The sequence below is a fragment of the Lynx canadensis genome, chromosome A3 (assembly GCF_007474595.2).
Source record: "Lynx canadensis isolate LIC74 chromosome A3, mLynCan4.pri.v2, whole genome shotgun sequence".
NCBI lineage: Eukaryota > Metazoa > Chordata > Mammalia > Carnivora > Felidae > Lynx > Lynx canadensis.
In genome coordinates this window covers 35,112,619-35,134,372 of record NC_044305.1, presented here as the reverse complement: position 1 = coordinate 35,134,372, position 21,754 = coordinate 35,112,619, and the positions used below count along the sequence as shown (strand labels likewise).

The 21,754-nt window shown below is 40.7% G+C and overlaps 1 protein-coding gene across 1 annotated transcript in view; it reads left to right on the top strand.

The window, feature by feature from the left end:
- The window catches only part of PAK5 (p21 (RAC1) activated kinase 5), a 167,593-nt gene that overhangs the window by 105,686 nt on the left and 40,153 nt on the right, over positions 1-21,754 (top strand). Inside the window, exon 3 of the mRNA XM_032592601.1 lies at positions 19,932-20,717. Within this exon, the coding sequence (XP_032448492.1) occupies positions 19,932-20,717 (786 nt within the window). The remainder of the gene's footprint in view (positions 1-19,931; positions 20,718-21,754) is intronic.

Here is a 21,754-nt window from a genome sequence, read left to right as displayed (position 1 = left end):
AAGTTACCAGGACCTGGGTGGGGGGAGGGGGTGGTATTTTTTAACAGGTACAGTTTCTGTTTGGGATGATGAAAAAAGTTCTGGAAATGCATGGTGATGATGGTTGCACAGCAGTTTGTACCCAATGCCACTGCATTATACACACTCTCACATAGTTAAAAGGTAAATTTATTTTCTGTTTTATCACAGTATTTTTTTAAAGAGCTTAAAACAATAAGCATTTGTCTCTCACAATTCTGCAAGTTGGCAATTTGGCTGTGCTCAGCTGGCAGTTCTTCTAGTCTTGTCTGGGCTCACTCATGGGTCTACAGTCAGCTGCTGAGGGGGCTGGGGGCTGCCTCGGCTAGGATGGCTTCAGCTGGGATCGCTTGTCTCTGCTCCTCAAGTCTCTCATCATTCCCCTAAGCTAGCTCAGGCAGCTGGGCAGGGTCCAGAACTGCCCAGTCTCTAGAAACGGTAGGCTGGAATAGGTACAGCCTCACTTTGGCTGCATTGTGTTGGCCAGAGCAAGTCATGTGGTCAAAGCCAGTGTCAGAGGGAACTGAAACGGCCACGATCTCCCGATGGGAGGAGGTGCAGAGTTTCACCGCAGATGACCTGGATACAGACAGGAGAGGAAAACTGGCAACTTTTTTGCATCAACATACCACAGTTTGACATTGTTAATAGAGAACTCTGTCAGGACACCAAATGGTTTATGTTAAGATAGGCTCATGTATCTAATCTAGAAGTTGTTTACAGGAGCGGGGCAGTGCTGGTTCTAGAGATATAAAAGTATAGGAGAAGTATACACAAACTCCACCTAGTGCCCAGAATATTCTCTCTCAGGCATTGAGTACTTCTCAGATTATTTTTCCAATCAAGCCAGCTACTTGGCAGATTTAGTGCTCTGTGGGAGCTGTAACTTTTCAGAGAAGCTGAGACATGGAGAGAGTCTTCAAGACAATAGAATTTTGGAGGCTCAAGGGACCCAGGCAGATCATATCAGTAGGGACGGGAACCATAGACCTAGCAAGGGAAAGGGGTTTGATGAAGCCTTCAGAGTTGCCAACAACAAAACTTGGACTAGATCCCAGGTTGCTGAACTCACAATCCAGTGCTCTATGATCTAGTGATCCCCTTGAAGTATGCAAACCCCAGCTCAACCACCCAAGGAATTTGATTTTATTCTTTGGGACCTTTCAATTAAAGGGTGCTCTGCAGACCAGCAGCCTTACCTGAGAGCTTATTAGAAATTCAGCATCTTGGGACACCTGGGTTGCTCAGTCGGTTAAGCATCTGACTCTGGATTTCAGCTCAGGTCATGATCTCATTGAGCCCTGCATCAGCACAGAGCCTGCTTGGAATTCTCTCTCTCCGCCCCTCCTCTGCTTCATGCGCATGTGCTTGCAGTCTCTTTCTCTCTCCATAAACATTTAACTTAAAAAAGAAAAAGAAAAATTCAGAGTACTGTGCCCCATGCCAGACCTGCTGAATTAGAGTATGCAAATTAACTTGCTGCCCAGGGTATTTGCATTAATGGTAGAAGTTAAACATTCCCTGGGGACTCTGGTTTTCAATGTTGGCTGTTCCTTGGAATCACCTGGGAAAGGTTTAAAAATGCTGATGCCTGGGCTTCACCTCAGAGATTCTCACCTGTTCTTGGGTATGGTCTGGGCATAAGGATTTTTGAAAGCTCCTCGAGCCACCTCTAATGGCAGCTTTTTATTACATTTTCCTTCTGTGCAAGAGGCTAGTTTTTCCTAATGAGTAAAAACAACCTTCAGAAGACCCTAACTGACGACCTTGCTCCAGTGTCCTGGGTAGGGTTAAGTGACTTATAAATTGTTGAGAATTATTTAAATGTGTTTTTGTAAGAAAGGAAGGTTAAACACTAGAACTGGTGATTGGGAGGAGTGTTTTTAAAAAGCTACTTTGTTGCCAAAAAAGGATTGGCACTAAGACACAATGAAACCCCGCTTAATCAAAATTCTGCAAATTATACATACAGTAAAAGATTAACGACCCAGAAAAATATAAATCATGGAAGAGAGAAAAGACAATGAAAAAAACACAAATGTGCAAAGCTCACACATGAACATAATAATAGTTAAGCTATAAATTTGATTTTATTTCAAGCCTCCTGGGAATCCAGTATTTAACAAAGTTTTTACTTATGGGGCACGTGGGTGGCTTAGTAGGTTAAGCGTCCAACTTTGGCTCAGGTCATGATCTCGTGGTTCGTGGATTTGAACCCCGTGTCAGGCTGTGCGCCGACAACTCAGAGCCTGGAGCCTGCTTCAGATTCTGATTTTCCCTCTCTCTCTCTGCCCCTACCCTACTCACATTCTGTCTCAAAAATAAACATTAAAAAATTTAAGTTTTTATCCATAGGAAAGGGGAGTAAGAGAGTGTCTTTCCTGCAGGAAAACAAAGCTTTCTAACTCTTATTTGTAAATAAAAGTTTTATGAGGTCTTTCTGTGGGGACACGGAATGACATTAGTGAAGCGTGTCTTCAAGAAAGTTCCTAGGGCAAAAGCAGGACTGGATCTCATGCTTCTTGAGTGTCTTTTTGTTAAATCTGTTCATAATGTGAAACGTGATTGATGGAAAATGGAGAGATACTGTTTGCGTCTCTTGTGGGGTGTGTGTGTGTGTGTGTGTGTGTGTGTGTGTGTGTGTGTGTCCAGCCTTATCTAAGTTATACTTAGGGAAGGGGAGTTGTAAAATCCCTTTCAACTTGTCCTGGGAGCTGGCATCCCACTTAGAGGAGAAAGGTGGATGATTATCTCTTTGTGCTGGCGCAAGGGCTCTTGCTGTTCTGTTAATATCCTCGAATGAGTGAACAAGATTATCCAATGAACTCTTCAGACTCCTGCATTCTAGCCTTAAATGTTCCCTCAGGGATTGTTTGAAGACTTAATGGGATAAATGTGCTCTAACATTAAAGTCATAAAACAGGTTCTAGGAACGTGATACCCCAGCGCTGCCCTTTGTGGTCTGCCCCAGTCGTTTTCCCCTTTCTGTTTGGGAGCAGTTTTCTTTTCTTTTCTTTTCTTTTCTTTTCTTTTCTTTTCTTTTCTTTTCTTTTCTTTTCTTTTCTTTTCTTTTCTTTTCTTTTCTTTTCTTTTCTTTTCTTAAATATAAAACAAAGAAATGACCCTATTAATCTGGAGTTTAAAGACTACAGGGTATTTTTTCTTTTGAGAATATATATCTATAGATCTTTGCATATTTAGATGTGTGCGTATATGTCTACGTGTGTATGTGTGTATTTCTCACACAATTGGCTGACCTTCAAAATCTCTGTTGAATTGAAATCATTTGAGTTGTGAAAAGGGGACCTCAGGCACATGGTCTACCAGTGCTGTTCAGACTTGAGTGTCTACATGAATTCCCTGGAGTCTTTGTTAAGATGCAGATTCTGATTCTGAGATTCTGGCTGAGGGGGCTGAGAATCTGCAGTCCCCACAGGCTTTCGGTGTGTCGTAGGCTGCTGGTCCAAGCCGCACTCTGAGTAGCAAGGGGACAAGGTCTACTAGTAGTGCTATTCCCAAACTTGGCTGCATATTGGACTCACCTGGGGAGCTTTAGAAATTACTGACACCTGGAACAACCATCAGCGATGTAATTGGTGTGGGGAAGAGGCCTTGGCTTCATAAATGCTCACAGACTCCCCCAGGTGACCGGTGTGCAGCTATGGCTGAGAGCCACTGCATTTGAAGCTGCCGGGTAAAGAGGAACCTGTCACTGACTCAGCTGTTAGAAAACCTCCTGGTGCATTCTTAAACCTGTTATTGAATTTCAAAGACATAAAATCTTTTCAACGTCTATCTTGAATAGACGGAAGGATGGTTGCATGGATAGATGGATATCTTTGGGGGAAAAGTGATCGCATTTTGCAAAAGAAAGGAGAAACCACATGATTTTATCCTGTACGTAGCTTATATAAATCAAAGAAATGACTTAGCACCTCTGCTGTGCAGAAAGAGAGCCTCACAGACTTCCAGGTTTCTCTGGGGGAGCCAAGTAAGCAGGGAGAGCAGCACTAGACTACACTAATCGGAAAGGTAAAGAAATTAAGGATGAAAACAGCCTCCCAACTTGTGATAGCATTGTTTCTTTGGTATTTGCTAAGTTACTAGAATATTCAGTGCACAGTCTCATATCTTTTTTTAATTTTTTTTAATTTTTTTTAAATTTTTTATTTTTTTGAGAGAGGGAGAGAGAGAGAGAGAGAGTGCCAGCAGGGGAGGAGCAGAGGGAGGGAGGCAGAATCTGAAGCAGGCTCCAGGCTCTGAATTGTCAGAACAGTGCCTGATGCAGGGCTCAAACTCAGAAACTGTGAGATCATGACCTGAGCGAAGTTGGAAGCTTAACCCATTGAGCCACCCAGACAGCCCCCCCCCAAAAAATTTTTTTTTAACTTTTTAAAGCTTATTTTATTTTGAGAAAGAGAGAAAGCATGTGCACATGCTCAAGCTGGTGAGGGGCAGAGAGAGAATCCCAAGCTACCAGCATGGAGCCTGACTCAGGGCTCAATCCAACAATGAGATCAGGACCTGAGCCGAAATCAAGAGTCAGATGCTTAACTGACTGAGCTACCCAGGTACCCCTGCAGTGATATCAAAGATACCTTTGATCAGATTCGCCTCCTCTCTGACTCAGTCACTCACACAAAGTCACCTATTTAGTCCCCACAAGATTTCTTCTTCTTCCCTTGGACCTCCAGTCTTCCAATGCTACTGCATTATGCTTCCCTGTCAGCCCACTTCTTTATTAATTGCCTTCCAACTTAAACTCCATAATTCATCCACGTTGTAGCCCATATTGACCCTACCTGCCAACACCTGGCGAACACTGATACTGGGATATATCCACCGTCCCACTTTTGCAGAGGCTGCCCTCAGGATGCTACATATTTTCTGGACAAGACAAGCAATCATTTGCTTTTGTGCCACCCCAATGTATTTTAACAAAAGAATAATTTACATACAAGATCATTATTATACAGCTTGCAATATTTTACATATGTATGTATTCATGGGACCATGACCCAGATGAAGACGGAACATTTTCATCACCCACCAAATTCACTTGGGCCTCTTCCCAGTGAACATCTTCCCCTGGAGGTAATCATCATCATCCTGACTTCAATCACTGAAGAGAAATGAATGACTAATAGCTAGGAATGTTTGGTAAAGCTGACCTTAATATTTAATGGACTTTGAAGTTCAGTGTTTCTGAAACTTTTGGAACCTTTAGAGCCCAGATTTTCTCCACTTTTTTCCCCATAGAAGCATAATTTTTTCTTGGCATCCAAGACCAGTCCATCTCTGAAATATAAGTACATAGTTACAATACCAACTTTGTACTCTAAAATGTTATTTAAGTGCTTAGCAGTTTTATTTCCAGATTAACAAGTTTCTTTTTTTTTTTTTAATTTTTTTTTTCAACGTTTATTTATTTTTGGGACAGAGAGAGACAGAGCATGAACGGGGGAGGGGCAGAGAGAGAGGGAGACACAGAATCGGAAACAGGCTCCAGGCTCCGAGCCATCAGCCCAGAGCCTGACGCGGGGCTCGAACTCACGGACCGCGAGATCGCGACCTGGCTGAAGTCGGACGCTTAACCGACTGCGCCACCCAGGCGCCCCCAGATTAACAAGTTTCTTAACATTTATCATGCCTTGAAGAGATCATTTTAATGTTTATTAAAATTGCTTAAAATGTCAGGTGGAAAAAAATTTGAGTTTTGGACACTGAAAGGTAAAATTTTGTTGACCAAATTTAAAATAAATATGCCCTTGGAGATCTAGTAGAAGGGAAGACAGATGTCTCTGGAAATAGAATGTTAAGTAAAGGTGAACTGTGTTGACTTATTAAGCTTTTTTAATGTCCACGCCCTCCCTTGTTTGAATGTGAGGTCTGTGGGGGCAATACCATCAATAAATAATTATTAAATGGAAAAAATAAATATGCTTTGTACATCTTTATATCATCTATAGGAAAGCAAAAAAATTTTGACATTTGGCGTTGCATTTGCCCAATTTTTCACAAATCATGTAACCAGTTGGTGTTTTTACAAGGGTAGGGTAGCAACTGATGTGTAGACTACACATTTTGTTAGCTATTAAATTTTAAATGTCAGAATCTTGACCAAATGCAAGGTGAGAAGATGTTTCCTTTGTTGCATGATGGAATTTTGAAGTTGCTGTAAGGCTAACCATTCCAAAGAGCAATCAATTTGTTTTTCCCCAGTTCCCATAATCCTGAGTTTTAAACATCTTTCCTTCCTGGAAATATTTAACATGACCTTGTCGTGGGGTGTGCTTACGTTCCTCTCATTGTGTCACAGAGTGGGTGGAGCTTGTTCCTGTGTGCCGTGCTTCCTTTCCCACACCCTCAGAGGTTCAAGTTGAGGATGCTGATGGGCTGTGCTGTGGTTTTCACGTATTTTGGGAGGCATTGATACTACCAGCTGAGTGATACTGGGCAAGTTGCTTGGTCTCTCTGAGCCTCATTTCCCTTCTTTGTGCAAAGAGGTAATAATGTCATCCATCCCAGGGTCTTGCGAAGGTGAAGTATGAGGGAAACACCTGTAATTGTCTTGGCACACAGTGTTTAGGTCAATGTTAGTGACTAGAAGCTCTCTTAAACACATTCGTGGAATATTGGCAGCCATTTCATTGATCTCACAAATTATTTAAAGTTCACATCCTCCGTGGAGGGTGCTGAGCTTTTGTTTATGCCATCATGTCTGTGACGCCTAACACTGAACAACAACCCAAGCAGCTCGCATCTCTGATTGCTGCTGCTTGAAAATTCCTTTGAGAACAGGATACGATCTCTTATTCTAGTCAGTTGCCTTGACTCACAAATAAAATTGCTTCAGAAGTGGAAGACCTGTGTTTCACGTACCCTTCTGCCGTAGAATTGCAGATTATAAATGAACCAAGTGCTTTTCTGGTGCCAAGTGACTCTATCCCACTGACAAATAGAAATACTCAACAAGAGGCTGTCTGTCTCGTCCTTCCTCCCTCCCTCCCTCCCTCCCTCCCTCCCTTCCCTCCTTCCTTCCTTCTTTCCTTCTTCCCTTCCCTCCTCCCTTCCTTCCTTCTTCCCTTCCTTCTCCCTTCCTTCCAGCCTCCCTTCCTCCCTCCCTTCCCTCCTCCCTTCCTTCCTTCCTTCCTTCCTTCTTTTCCTTCCTCCCTTCCTTCCTCCCTCCCTTCCTCCCCTCCTTCCTTTTTCCCCTCCTTCCTTCCTCCCTCCCTCCCTCCCTCCCTTCCTTTCTCCCTCCCTTCCTTTCTTTCTCACTTCCTCCCTTCCCTCCCCTCTTCCTTCCTCCCTTCCTTCTTCCCTTCCCTCCTCTCTTCCTTCTTCCCTTCCTCCCTCCCTCCCTTCCTTCCTCCCTTCCCTCCTCTCTTCCTTCCTCCCTTCCCTCCTCTCTTCCTTCCTCCCTTCCTTCCTTCTTCCCTTCCTCTCTCCCTTCTTCCTTTATTCTTCCCTTCTTCCCTTCCTTCCTTCCTTCATGCTTCCCTTCCTTCTTCCCTTCCCTCCTCTCTTCCTCCCTTCTTTCCTTCCCCTCTTCCTTCCTTCTTCCCTTCCCACCTCCCTTCCTTCTTTCCTTCCTTCCTTCCTCCCTTCCCTCCTCCCTTCCTTCTTTCTTCTTTTCCTTCTTCCCTTTTTCCTCCCTCCTTCCTCTCTTCCTCCCTTCCTTGCTTCTTCCCTTTCTTTCTCCCCTTCCTTCTTCCCTTCCTTCTTCCCTTCCCTCCTCCCTTCCTTCCTTCTCCCTTACTTCCCTCCTCCCTTCCTTCCTCCTTTCCTTTCTCCCTTCCCTCCTCCTTCCCCTCCTCTCTTCCCTCCTCCCTTCTTTTCTCTCTTTCTCTCTCCCTCTCCCCCTTTCTTTCTCCCTCCTTCCTGCCCTCCCTCTCTCTCCCTTTCTCCCTCTCTCCCTCCTGCTACCTCTTTCTTTAGCCCAGGGATCAAATACTAGAACAGTTTTTCCCCCAAAAAGGAGCTGGGACAACTAGTGACACTCTAGATCAAGAGTCAGCAGACTTTTTCTGTGAAGGGTCATGGGCTACATGGTTTTTGTCACAACTCCTCAACTCTGCCTATTGTGGCCCCAAAGCAGCCACGTGCTGTACATAAGCACATGCATGTGACTGTGTTCCAGTAAAACTTATTTACAAAAACAGGCTGGATTTGGCCCACAGACCATAGCTTGCCATCTCCCGCTCTAGATGAATGCTGTCCAACAGAAATACAATGCAAACCAATATTCAATTTTACATTTTCTTGTAGCCACATTTTTGAAGTTCTTGATCTATTAAGACATGAATTTTTAAATACTTTTAAAAGATAGAATGAACAAATCTTAGAACAGGAAGAGACAGACACCTCAACTTACAGATAACATAAATTTACTGCGGCACCCTGATATCTATTGGCCCAAGATTTTTTAAGTGACAGTAGGAAACTGCACAACTGCCAAAATGCCCACTTTTGAATGATTTTTCTTATAGTCTATGTAAGTAGAACCAAAATTCTAACCATGAAGCTATGCCAAATTCAAATAATTTTAGCCACAAGAAACTAAAAGCGACTCAGAGATAAGCCTTGGCCATGCCCTGTTAGTACTTCGTACTGACTCATCCTTCTGTGGGCAAAAGCAGATGGAGAATGGCTTCCTGATTATCCCCACTTAAGAGAAGCCTGCATCGCTTCTCGGCCTTTTGGCTAAGATCAAGTGAAGAGAAGCCTGCCACCCTATCACTCAACTCTCACGAAATTCTATTCAGACAAATGCCTTCTTCTCTGGCCACATTAAGAATTGCCATCCCTGCCCACAGGCACACAAACCTTTCCTCCTCCCGCAGCCTGCTTTACCTGCTCTAGTATAAATGGGCCCAGCTCCTAGCTTTTATACCTCCTCTCCCTGCTCCAGCCATCATGGAGGAAAGGGGCACGTGGGTGAATTGGGGCTGGCTGATCTAGGATGGCTCATTTCAGATCTCCCAGTGGTCCAGCCCAAGCTTGTTCACCTGGAAGAAGCAGGGAATGGAGAGGGTAGCAGCTGACAAGGCTTCTGATAGCCCAGACTAAGCATTGATAATGTCACTTAAGCCCATTATCCATTGTCTAAGCCAGCCATATGGCCATCTCCTATTCAAGGGCGGGGACATAGACTTCACCAGCTCCCAGTATGAAGAACATAAAGTCACATTACATAGAAGGGGGGGAGGGGTAATTGTTCCCATTTCACAAGCTGTCTATCACAGAGATTAATATCAAACTACAAGGTTGGGTTTTGTGATATGCTCTAATGAATGTGCTTCTTCCTCTCCCCTGTGTGGGTTTATATCTCAGCCTGAAATACTGAAAAATAAAACATTTGTTCAGACATGGTCACCTTCTTGTTGATACCTAAAATCAAGCTGAGACAAGCACTTCCATTCACAGCTTTCAGTGCTCTGTCTCAGGACTCAGGTGCTCAACGTCATTTCTTCTACCAGGACAATCTCAGTGCATATACATGTAAGAAATTTAATACTGTTCTTTAAGCCTTCTGTGTACTATAGGCATGTCTTAGGCTGGGTTCCTCAAAAGCAGAGCTGAGACCAAGGCTTATATGTGAGTTTATTTTGGAAAATTAGGTTAAGGTTCATAACTGACATTGCTTCCCTTGGTATTCCTGGAGCTGCTGTGGATGTCCTGTGCCCCATGACTGATGCCAATTATAGAGAGTCAGCGTGGGCACACGTGATAGGAACATCAAGATCAAGTCTGTCCCTACCTGCTCTCTTTAATTCCTGATCTGCCTTCTAATTCTAGATTCACTGTCATCATCATTATTATTATACTACTTAAGATATTCCAGCTGCTGTGACATACTAACCCATACATCTTAGTAAATAAGGTCAACAAAAATAGAAGTTTATTTCTCATTCACTTAGTATCCAGTGTGGATTTTCCTAACCAGAGCATGGTATCCCATGTGGTCATTTAGCAAGGAAGAGTCTACCATGTGGCCCTGGCATCCCCTAGCAACTGAGAGGATCCTGCCAGGTCCTCTCTGTTCATTTGGCAGACAGGAAAATAAAGAGAAGAAAAGTCATTTCTTTGTGGCATTGGCCTGGAAGGGATAAATATCACATCCTGCTCCCATTCTATGGGTGAGAATTGGTCCCATTGTCTGTCTAGATGCAAAGGCTCCTGGTAAATGTGGTCCCTGGCTGGGAACAGCTTTGCAGCAATGCCTTTACACAATGGAAGGGGAGTACCCATTGTGGTGGCCACTTAAAATACCTGCCACATCAGTCAAGCATACTGGTATCCATGCCCGTTGGTTTACAAGAAGGGGACCCCATCCATCTTCATTTTCAATTTTTTTATTGTGAAATCTTTGTCTAAAAGAGGTATGCCTGATGCCTCTTGTGTCCCATCTCATGTCTTTTAGGCCAGCCTTTTTCACTCCGGCCATTGCTGAGGCAACCTGCTGTTCACCCCCATTGCACCACCTACCTTTGCTTTCAGACATGGCAGTTTCTTCACTGCCACTTTGTGGGACACACATGGGAGTCCCCTCAGCCATTCTGACACAGAAGATGGGAGCAGGTGGATGAACACTCCCATCCTCAGTCCCTTGAGTGGCCAGTTCTGAGACAGGTTCACAGCTCTTCAAGAGAGCTGAGCCCCAATTGTCCACAGATAGCTTGATAACCTACCATTGAATAGGCTTCCCCTTTTCTGTTTCACCCCCTTACAGTTCCTAACTTCATTTTCCAAAATAAACTACTCATGTGCGGGCCTTTGCCTCAGATCTGCTTTTGAGGAACCCAGACTAAGATGTGAATATGGCATATGAGAGGTTTAAGAGTAACATTAAATTCTTATATGTACTACCCAAGTTAAGAAATACATGGTGGAATCTTGTCTCATCTCGAAGTACTCCCTGCCCTTAGAAACAATTTTTTGTTTCAGTAAATGAATAAATCAATGAACAGAGATACTTCTATAGTCCTATTTCATTGCTGCCTACAGTCTAAACCAGAACACCACAAGTAAATAGTTTAAGTTCCCAGCTATAACACTCATAGTCTCAAACTGACTTCAAACCCATCCATGAAACACTTATATTACCTCTGATCAAACTGACTTCAGTTGACTTCAGCATGACTGCTTTACATTCTAAGCAGCAAGAACCAGGGCCATAAATTGCATTTGCTTTGCCAGATTAACAATAAATAGAAAGTCTGCTTTAGGGATTATCCTTGTACGAAACTGGTCACTAAATGTGTTAGATTCACTGTGTTTAACGAGGTAGAGAAAAATGGCAAACAGACTGTTTTCCAGTTAATGAGGAATCTTGCCTTTTACTAAATTCACAAAGTCATTCTTAGATACACTAGGCTTTATTATAATCTGTGCAGAATATAACGTTTAGTTAATAAAGGAATTGACTTATTTGTATTCTATATGATCATTACATATTTACTGAAAAGATCTTAATGATTAGAAATCCACACCCCTGCTGGGTGGCTCAGTTGGTTAAGCATCATGATCTCAGTTTGTGAGTTTGAGCCCCATGTCAGGCTCTGTGCTGACAGCTCAGAGCCAGGAGCCTGGCTCAAATTCTGTGTCTCCCTCTCTCTGCCCCTCCCCTGTTCACACTATCTCTCCCTGTCTCTCAAAAATGAATAAACATTAAAAAAAATTTTTTTTAAGGAATCTGCACCCCTGCTGCCCCTTGGAGATGTTCTGCCCTTATTCTCACATTTCCAGGAATATGGAATTCCACCTACTTACTCAATTAGCCCTACCCCCTGTGGTTACCAAAAAAAAAAAAAAAAAGTGTTTTCTACATTGAAAGAAAATAGAAGATCTGAGTCTTCTGGTGTATAAAAATCCAGCTGAGAATTAGCATTTCTTGCCATAAGGATTCAAGTATGTCAGATCCGTTTGTTGTTGTTACATACACAGCTGTTTGCAACCACATTCCTTAATAAAAACAAGGCAACTGATTCTCTGCAAACAGCATGAGAATTCAGATAAATTGTTAAAAGTAGATACTTTCTGAGAGAGTCTTGGTTTGTTCTTGAGTCATGGGAATGTTTAGCTTATTGACCTCCTGAGAAGTGTTTACCCAGAAAGACAAAATGAAACGCATTCTTGAAGAGGATAGAAGACATTGTTTCTTAAAAAGAAAGGCAAGGTCTTATTAGGGCAAAGCTGTTAATTACACACTTCATTATTGTCAAGGTTAATACAGTCTGTGAGAGCAGAGGCACTTTTTCATCTCTTCCTCAGAACAAGGGGAGACAGCTGTTCTTACAGACAGATCCATTATAGCTTATCACTGGCCAGCAGCCTGGGGAAGGAGCACCATGAAATATGGCCGCTGTCAACAAGAGAGCAGACGCTGAGCTGGTCCAGGCACAATGGAAAGGCAATGAGAACCAGGGTGTCAAACTCAAATAGGTTGGGTTGCATTGATTTTTAATGCCTGGCTGTTCTGCAGCATGAAGTTCAGCGATACTCTTGCCGTTATATTACTGATCTCTAAAACTGCACAATCTTGCTTTAATAAACATCAGATACTGACAGCCATAAATAGTAGTTCTTACATTTTGAAGCCTGGTTAAACCATGTTGTAAAATTTTGCATGTTTGGATTTCACTATTGTTGCTTTGGTGTTATGATTCCTTAAAGTGAAACCTGTGTTAGGGAAACAAATATTACCTCGGTTCTAGTTTCACTGGTCTTCCTGATTAAATAAGGTTACCAAACCCTTCTTTTTTTCTATTCTTTTTAGACAGGTCAACAGTTTATTTCTAACAGATATTTACATTTTGCAAGCCCTTGCTTTTTAACACCGACTAAATAGTTTTCACTGAGAGAAAAGCATGTGCTCCTTTAAGAGTAATACAGTTACACCATCTGTAAACATCTCCAAATGTTAAAAAGGAGATCCAAGAAAAGACTGTGTCTTCTATAGCCTGTTATTATAGTGTCTTTGGGTTTTTGTTTGTTTTGTTTTTGCTGTAGATGAAATTTTCTTCTTTGCAAATGTCTGCAACCACACCTTCACTTCCATAGTACTCGAGTTTTATTCATCAATAACTCTGAGATTTATAGCCTCATAATAAGATCATGATGCTATAGAAGCAGGTGTGCCAAAATAGTGAAATCTTTCAAAGTATTCATTTTGGTTAAACATAGGAAATATTTCACCTTTGTAGAGAATGGGAAAACATTGAACAGTGTAGCTCCCAGCAGCCAACTGTAACATCAAATAATTTTAACACAATACATATATATGTAATACTATATATATGTATACAGATATATGTTATACTATATATATGTATACAGATATATATTATATAGATATAAAATACAAATGTAACATTATACTATATATTTAATAAAATATATATTTAGTGCCATACACACACACACATATATATATATATATATATATATATATATATATATATATATATATATAAATAAAGTCCTGGATCGTATTATACTGAAAAATATATGTCAGTCTAATATGTTTTATTATAAAAGTACCCTAGTTGTAGAAAATATGGAAAATGCACTAACCCCATTGAGTACACAGTGTGAACAGCAGACCAGCAGGATTATCACTGCCTGGGAGCCCATCAAGATGCGGAATCCCAGACCCCACTTCAGACCTATTGAATCAGACTCTCCCTCTAACAGGATCCTCAGGTGATTTGTGTGCACATTAAGATTTGACAAGTACGGGTTTAAAATCTATGTCACACTTAATCTCCCCACCTAGAGATGACCACTGTCAATATTTTACTGTATTTCTATTAATCTTCCTTTTCCGTATGTATCTTTCAGTGTAAATAATAGGAAGTCTAATTTTGTTAATTTTTAGGACTCAGATATTACATCTTTAAGAAGGATTACAGTAGAGTGCTGATCATGTTTTGAAAGTATTCCATTTTTTATATCTAATAAGGAATATTTCTTTGAAATATATAACAATTGTAATTAGCTGAAGATATATCTTTAAACTCAGGAAATTTGTATTTTGCATCTAAAGTTACTAATAATCATTTTTAAAAATTTTATTAATGTTTATTTATTTTCGAGTGAGAGCAGGGGAAGGAGAGAGAGAGAGAGAGGGAGACAGAAGCTGAAGCAGGCTCCAGGTTCTGAGCTGTCCGCACATAGCCTGACACGGGGCTCAAACCCATGGACCACAAGATCATATCCCAAGCTGAAGTCAGACACTTAACCGACTGAGCCACCCAGGCGCCCCCTAATAATTGTTTTTAAAAGTCTAAAACATCAATTCTTTTCCTTCCATTGCATAAGGCTGAGATTGATTTATTCCATTGTTTACATCTTTCTTCTTTTCTTTAATTATTATCACCTAATTTTAAAGTAAAATTTAACTTATAAAATAGTTAAATAACTACCATTTATTAGTGCTTCCTGTATGCCAGGAATCATGCCAGCTGTTTTACACATTATTGTATTAAATCACATTAACCCAATGAGACAAAGATTTATTCTTGCCGTTTTATGGATTAAGAAACCATGGCTTTTAAAGGTTAGGTAACTTGCCCACTATCACACAGTTGATAAATGCTGTAAGCCTGATTCAAAACTAGGATAAAAAACTACATTGTTTTTTAAAAGTGTTTCTTATTCAATGATAGTTTTTATTTTTTCTTCTAAATAGTAGTTATCTCATAACCATATATTTCTCCTTCCACATCAACAAGTATGTAGAATTCTGTTTATTGAGTTTACTGCTATAATTCTGCATCTAAACTGAACATGTCTTTGGGTATGCAGTGATAAGTGCACAGAAACAGCAGACTTCCCAATTCTGAGGTCACAGATTAATTCATGTCTTAAAACAGTGACCCTCTAATCTCCCATAAAAAATCTAAATTAACTTACTTGGGGGACAAAATTGTGAAATAGGTGTTTATGATTGTTTGGTTTTTCATTTTCCAAATGTAGTATATTTATAGCACAACTAATGAGGGAAAGAAAGGGCTCTCTCCCAAACAGGCCTTCATTATGTTATCACTTAGTCATTTAAAAAAATATTTGCAGATAGTATGGATATAGACATATTACAGATCTCCATTATAGCTTTTGATGTTATTGTATGGATGGGTGGGTGGATAGATAGCCAGTTGGATGGATACATTGATAGATGATAGACACATAGATGCGTGCCTCTTTGTGACATCTAAATTCATTTCTCTCAGTATTCCTCAGAAACCAAGTGACTGAGTTTCACGTCTGCCCATTCAGCTCATAAATGAAATTGGAAAATTTTAGTTGGAAAACTGGAAGATTTAAAGGATTGAGCAGTTTCAAAGGAGGTACTCAACAATGCTCTGATCACAAAAGAATCACACAGGGAAGGATTTTTCCCCCCTTCTAAATATCTGTGTCTTGGTAGTGAATTTCTAAAACTGATAGTTCAGCCCCATCATAGCCATTTATTAATTTGCTGAAGATAAACTAACAAGTTCTCTGGATATAAATTCCAAAGGACAAGTGATTGAAATGCTGATTTGATATGAGTGGGGAATGCTTTCTTCTGTTACCATAATTATCCACATAGCCCCAAAGATGGTGGCATGTTAACATATTCTGATCATCTCTGTGTCTCAATCATTTAGTAAGTGATGAGCTGGTAATTACCTCTTTTTTTTTTTTTTTTGTCACCATCCAAGTATATCTATTATTTCCTCCTGGACCTAGCTCACAATTCTCCCCTCCCTGAAAACTTTCCAAGAGTTTTAGTCTGTTCTTCTCTGATCTTTTCTTTACTATATAATCTTCACATTTTAACTTGCCTTCATTTAGGAGTTGTGTTTAATATTCCTAACTTGTTTCAGATTTACAAGTTTGTGTCCACATGAAGGAAGTGCATACATTAGTATGTTTCAAAACTTCTATGTGACCCCTCCCTCCATCAGCCTCTACGATTCCTGGGTATCAATCAGTATCAATATCAAGTGATAGTATCCTTTTTATAAATTGGAGAATGGGTAATGAAAGAAGGATGAAAGTAAATCACATAACAAATGTGGGTGAAATTGAGACCAGAACCTGCAATTGTCCATGTGCTGTAAACTGAACAATTTATCGCTAGAGGGATGGAGTGCACAATAGAAAATGTGCACTTTATTAACCCTTTGTTGATGGATTATGATGTCACACACCAAACCTTTGCATTGCCAACTGGTGCTATTTTATTCAAATGAGTCTGAAGAGTACCTTGGAAAGAGAGCTAGACTGACCTGAAAGTAATATAACATTCATTGTGTGTCAGCCATACTTTGGTTTGAGAGAGAGAGACTGAGAGCATGCTAGACTGGAAGGGAGAGGATTGGAGTTTGAATCCCAGGTCTGTTATATATCAGTGGGCAAAGTCAGCTCTGAGTTTTAGTGGTACTCAGTAAAGGAAGGAGGATGCCTACCTAGCTGCCCTCTAGATTCCTTCCAACATTAAAAAACTGGAAGTGATTCTGTGGTCCCAGAGTTGAATATTTCATGTATTCAGAGATGGGAGGTGTGAAGGCAGACAAGAAAGATTGACTGAAATATTGTTTAAGATGGATAGAATTTAGAGAAGTTTTTTTTCCCTGCAGTATATACCCAAAGATAACACTGACCATGAAAAATTCTAATATAGTTAGCTATTATTTGTCAAGCTCACAGAAAGTCTTGATAACATTTTTGCTAAAGGATTATCCAAGCAGGTCCAGTAACTGAGAAGTTACTTGAAGACCTTGGCATACCTTACAGTCTTTATTCATGTTATACATCAGTCAACACAGATGCCCAGGATTGGAAATACCAGGAAGCTACTTTTGGGGAAGACCATGAATTACTGAGAACATTTCATTAAGTAATCTGCTAATTGTTGATAGAGAATAGGAATGTGCAAGAGTATAATTTCTGTCTAGAATGCTGGCTGAAAAGACTTTATCCACTGTGATATAAACAAATTAATACTGTTTTCTTAAAAATTTGTGCAAAACATTATTGAAGGGGAGAGGCCAATTGTTTAAATCCACAGAAAATAAGAGTATATATGTCTAAAAGGGCTTTAAGGAGCACCTTGAGGGGGTGCCTGGGTGGCTCGGTCGGCTGAGCATCCAACTCTTGATTTCAGCTCAGGTCATGGTCCCAGGGTCATGGGGTCGAGCTCCATGTGGGGCTCCATGCAGAGCGTGGAGCCTACTTAAGATTATCAGTCTCTCTTCCCCACTCATTCTCGTTCTCTCTCTCTCTATAGATATATATATATATATATCTATAGAGAGAGAACGCACTTTGAGCAAATGAGAGAAATAATAACAAACAGGTAAGATACAACTGAAATGCACTAGAAAGCTACTCAAATGGGCTTGATATTTTTGAGGATGAGTTAGCTAGCATTCATACTAAATGTATCAAAAAATGTCCATTTCCTCCTTTCCTCTTCCCAGCTACTTCCCCTTCTCTGTTCAAAGGTATTATTTCTTCAGTTCATCCATTGGGGTCAGCATAGATGTTGTTACTCTGAGAAAAGGTTCTGATGTATATGTGATACATGGTTCTTTTTCTCTCTGAGAAATCCTCAAACAGAGAACATCACCTATTTGGGCAATCAAGCCATTTATACCCCTCCTCCACAAATAACCATAACATTCCATATAATGGAAGACTATTCAGTGATTTAAAAAGAACTGGGGGGGGGGGTGCCTAGATGGCTCAGTCAGTTAAGAGTCCGACTTCAGCTCAGGTCATGATCTTACGGTCCGTGAGTTCGAGCCCCGCATCAGCTCTGTGCTGACAGCTCAGAGCCTGGAGCCTGCTTCAGATTCTGTGTCTCCCTCTCTTTCTGCCCCTCCCCCACTTGTGCATGAATACAGGCACTTGCATGCACACGTTCTCTCTCTCCCTCTCTCTCTCTCTCCTCCTCCTCTCAAAAATAAATGAACATGAATGAATGAATGAATGAATGAATAAGAGTATGCAAATCTGTGCAGAAGAATTCCATGTACTTTATGTAGACATACCTCTCAAGGAGGTAGAGTGACTTACTTCAAAGGGTGCAGTAGAGAAAGCAACAAAGGAAGCAGAATGTAACTTTATGTGTGGAGACCTGGCAAACACTACCTGGGCCAGGTGACCAAGGTCAGTATCATCAGGGAGAAGCCATGTTAATGGTATGCGCCCTGCATACGATGTGATATAATTGGTGATCGCCTCCAAAACCAATAACCCCAGTTTAACCCTGGGAAAAACATCACACATACCCAGTTGAGGGACATTCTGCAGAACCCCTGAGCACCACTTGTTAAAATTGTCAAGGTCATCAAAAACAAGGAAAATCCAAGAAACTATCACAGACCAGAAGAGACTAAGGAGACATGACAAATAAGTTTGTAGTGTCATGAATGGGGCCCTGGAATACTGGGGAAAGAAACTAGTGACATTCACATAAACTATGGAGTTTAGTTAATAGTAGTGCAAGATATTAACAATACAGTAAGGGGTACATGAGAGCTCTGTGTATGCTCTTTGCAACTTCTCAGTTTATTTAAAACTATTCCAAAATTAAAAGTTTATTTAAGGGTGCCTGGGTGGCTCAGTCGGTTGGGTAACCGACTTCAGCTCAGGTCATGATCTCGCAGTTTGTGGGTTCGAGCCCCGCGTTGGGCTCTGTGATGCCAGCTCAGAGCCTGGAGCCTGCTTCGGATTCTTTGTCTTCCTCTCTCTCTGCCCCTCCTCCGCTCTTGCTCTGTCTCTGTCTCTCAAAAATAAATAAATGTTTAAAAAAAAATAAAAAACTTTAAAAGAAAGGGGTATAGACAAAAAGTATTAGTCCAGGACTGATTGGATAGGAAAAAAAGAAAACCTTGTCTTTCACTGATCTATAAATCATATGTTCTAGGACAAATTTGACTTTTCCCTCTAGTTTGAAATCCTCTATTATACTGAGATGATTTTGAACTCCTTTGCTACTTGCTCAAAGGTATTTTTCTCCTAAAATTCTGGAAGTCTGAAGTCACAACACTTTGTTCTTTGTTCTTTTATCCACCCCCATCGTATTTTGCTGCAAACCTTGTCATTGTCAAGGCACAGCTGACTGGCTTTGTAAGTGGTTTGTGATTTCTTTCTGTTCCTGGTATTCTGGTGTTATTTAGGTTCGTTAAGGGGAACATTTGGGCTCGGCAGTTTGTCACTAAGGTTCAAGTACAACAACCATATCAACTACTAAGCCATCCAGACCTCAGCCGTGATGATACAGAAGTGTGGCTCTAGCAAGCATTACAGTTAGATGCTTAATGAAAATATCACAGGTGATCACATATAAAATCTCATAAGTGATCTTCAAGCTGTTCAGTGTAGTTCAGAAAATGCCTTCCTTTTCTATAAAATCTAGTAACTCCAATTTTTATGAATTCTGTAAAAGGGTAAAAAAAATGTGCGCCCATTCCTGGGTATGTTAATACTCAAGTGACAATACTTACTCGTTTTGCAAATAATATGAATAATGAATGTAAGAAATAATATGCTTTTTAAAACCAGTTATAGACTTAAAATTATAATCAGCTTATCATTAGATAGTTAGGGCTTATTATTTAAGGAGAGGAACCAGGGAGGAGGTTTCCCCTAACTAGTAAATAAGACAGTGATTGCTTAGTCTTCTAAATGGCTTTTTGATGTTTAATTGATATCTCTATTGAGATAGGTAAACGCAAATTTGCAATTAAGGTTATATAATATTTGACTTATTTCACCACTGAAACGATCAATTTTTATCACTTTTTAGGGGATGTTCCTGGGGTCTTTTTTCCTCAGTGGAGTAGGGGTGGGATTGCAATATCAGTTTGAAAGCATGAAATGTTTTCTTTAAATGGCATTCCCTTTACTGTTCCCAGACAATCGTTAGAGGAAATAAACCGTGCAAAGAAACCTCCATCAACGGCCTGCTGGAGGACTTCGACAACATCTCTGTGACTCGCTCCAACTCCCTAAGGAAAGAAAGCCCGCCCACCCCAGACCAGGGAGCCTCCAGCTACGGTCAAGGCCATCGGGAAGAAAATGGCTTCATCACCTTCTCGCAGTATTCCAGCGAGTCCGATACCACTGCTGACTACAGCACTGAGAAGTATCGAGAAAAGAGTCTCTATGGTGATGACCTGGATCCGTTTTATAAAGGCAGCCATGCCGCCAAGCAAAATGGGCATGTCACAAAGACCAAACACGGGGAAGCCTACTATTCTGAGATGAAGCCTTTGAAATCCGATATTGCCAGATTTCCCGTTGATTATCACACACACTTGGACTCACTGAGCAAACCAAGTGAATACAATGAGCTCAAGTGGGAGTACCAGAGAGCCTCAAGCAGTTCCCCTCTAGATTATCCATTCCAATTCACGCCTTCTAGAACTGCGGGGACCAGCGGGTGTTCCAAGGAGAGTCTGGTGTTCAGCGAAAGCGAGTGGGGACCCAGCCTAGATGACTATGATAGGAGGCCAAAGTCATCATACTTGAATCAGACCAGCCCTCAGCCCACCATGCGGCAAAGGTCCAGGTCAGGTTCGGGGCTCCAGGAACCAATGATGCCCTTCGGAGCAAGTGCATTTAAAACCCACCCCCAAGGACACTCGTACAACTCCTACACCTACCCTCGCCTGTCTGAGCCCACAATGTGCATTCCAAAGGTAATGTTATGTTCACTGCCTCCTTCCTCCTTATGTGCAGGCACCCCACAAAGGTGGTGCTAACATGACCTTCTCACAGAGATCTAATGTGATGCTTCACCTTTTAAGTGAGAGTCCATATCAAAACCCTACCTGATTTCTATCCACGAGCCCCAAGGGCACAGGATGTAGGGCAAGGCACATTTATTCATTAAAATCCAAGTCTTTGGAGATCCCCTACAGGGTTTCTGATTAAAAGACGAAAAATTATTTATTTGAAAGATGTCCTGATATACTACTACTAAGTAGTCTGCTCATATTGTACTGTCCTCTATTAAGGAGCATATGATCATAAACCATTAGATAGAGTAATTATAGTGGTTCCTATATTCTAACAAAGTTTACATGGATCTATAGAAAAGGAAAAAAATAATCAGGATTATATGGTAAGTTTTTAATAAAGTTTATTTTAGAGTTAAATTTTAATTTAATAACCATTCTCACAGGTGTGAGGTGATATCTCATTGTGGTTTAGATTTTCTCTTATGATGAGTGATGTTTAGAACCTTTCTTTCCATGTACCTGTTGACCATTTGTGTATCTTCTTTAGAAAAAAGTGTATTCAGGTCCTTTGTCCATTTTTTGATTGGGTTATTTGGGATTTTTTTTTTTTGCTATTGAGTTGAATGACTTCCTTCTATATTTTTTAACCTCTTATCAGATATGTGGTTTGCAAATATTTTCTCCCATTCCATAGGTGCATTTTCATTTTGTTGATGTTTCCCTTTGCTGTGCAGAATCTTTTTATTTTGATGTAGTCCCACTTGTTTATTTTTGCTTTTGTTGCCTTTTGGTGTCAAATACAAAAAATCATGCCAAAACCAATGCCAAGAAATTACCCCCTCTTTTTCTTCTAGGAGTTTTATGGTTTCAGGTCTTACATTCAAGTCTTTAATGCATTTTGAGTTGTTATGTATAGAGTAAGATAGGGACCCAGTTTCATTCTTTTACATGTGGCTGTCCAGTTTTCCCAGCACCATTTATTGAAAACATATCCT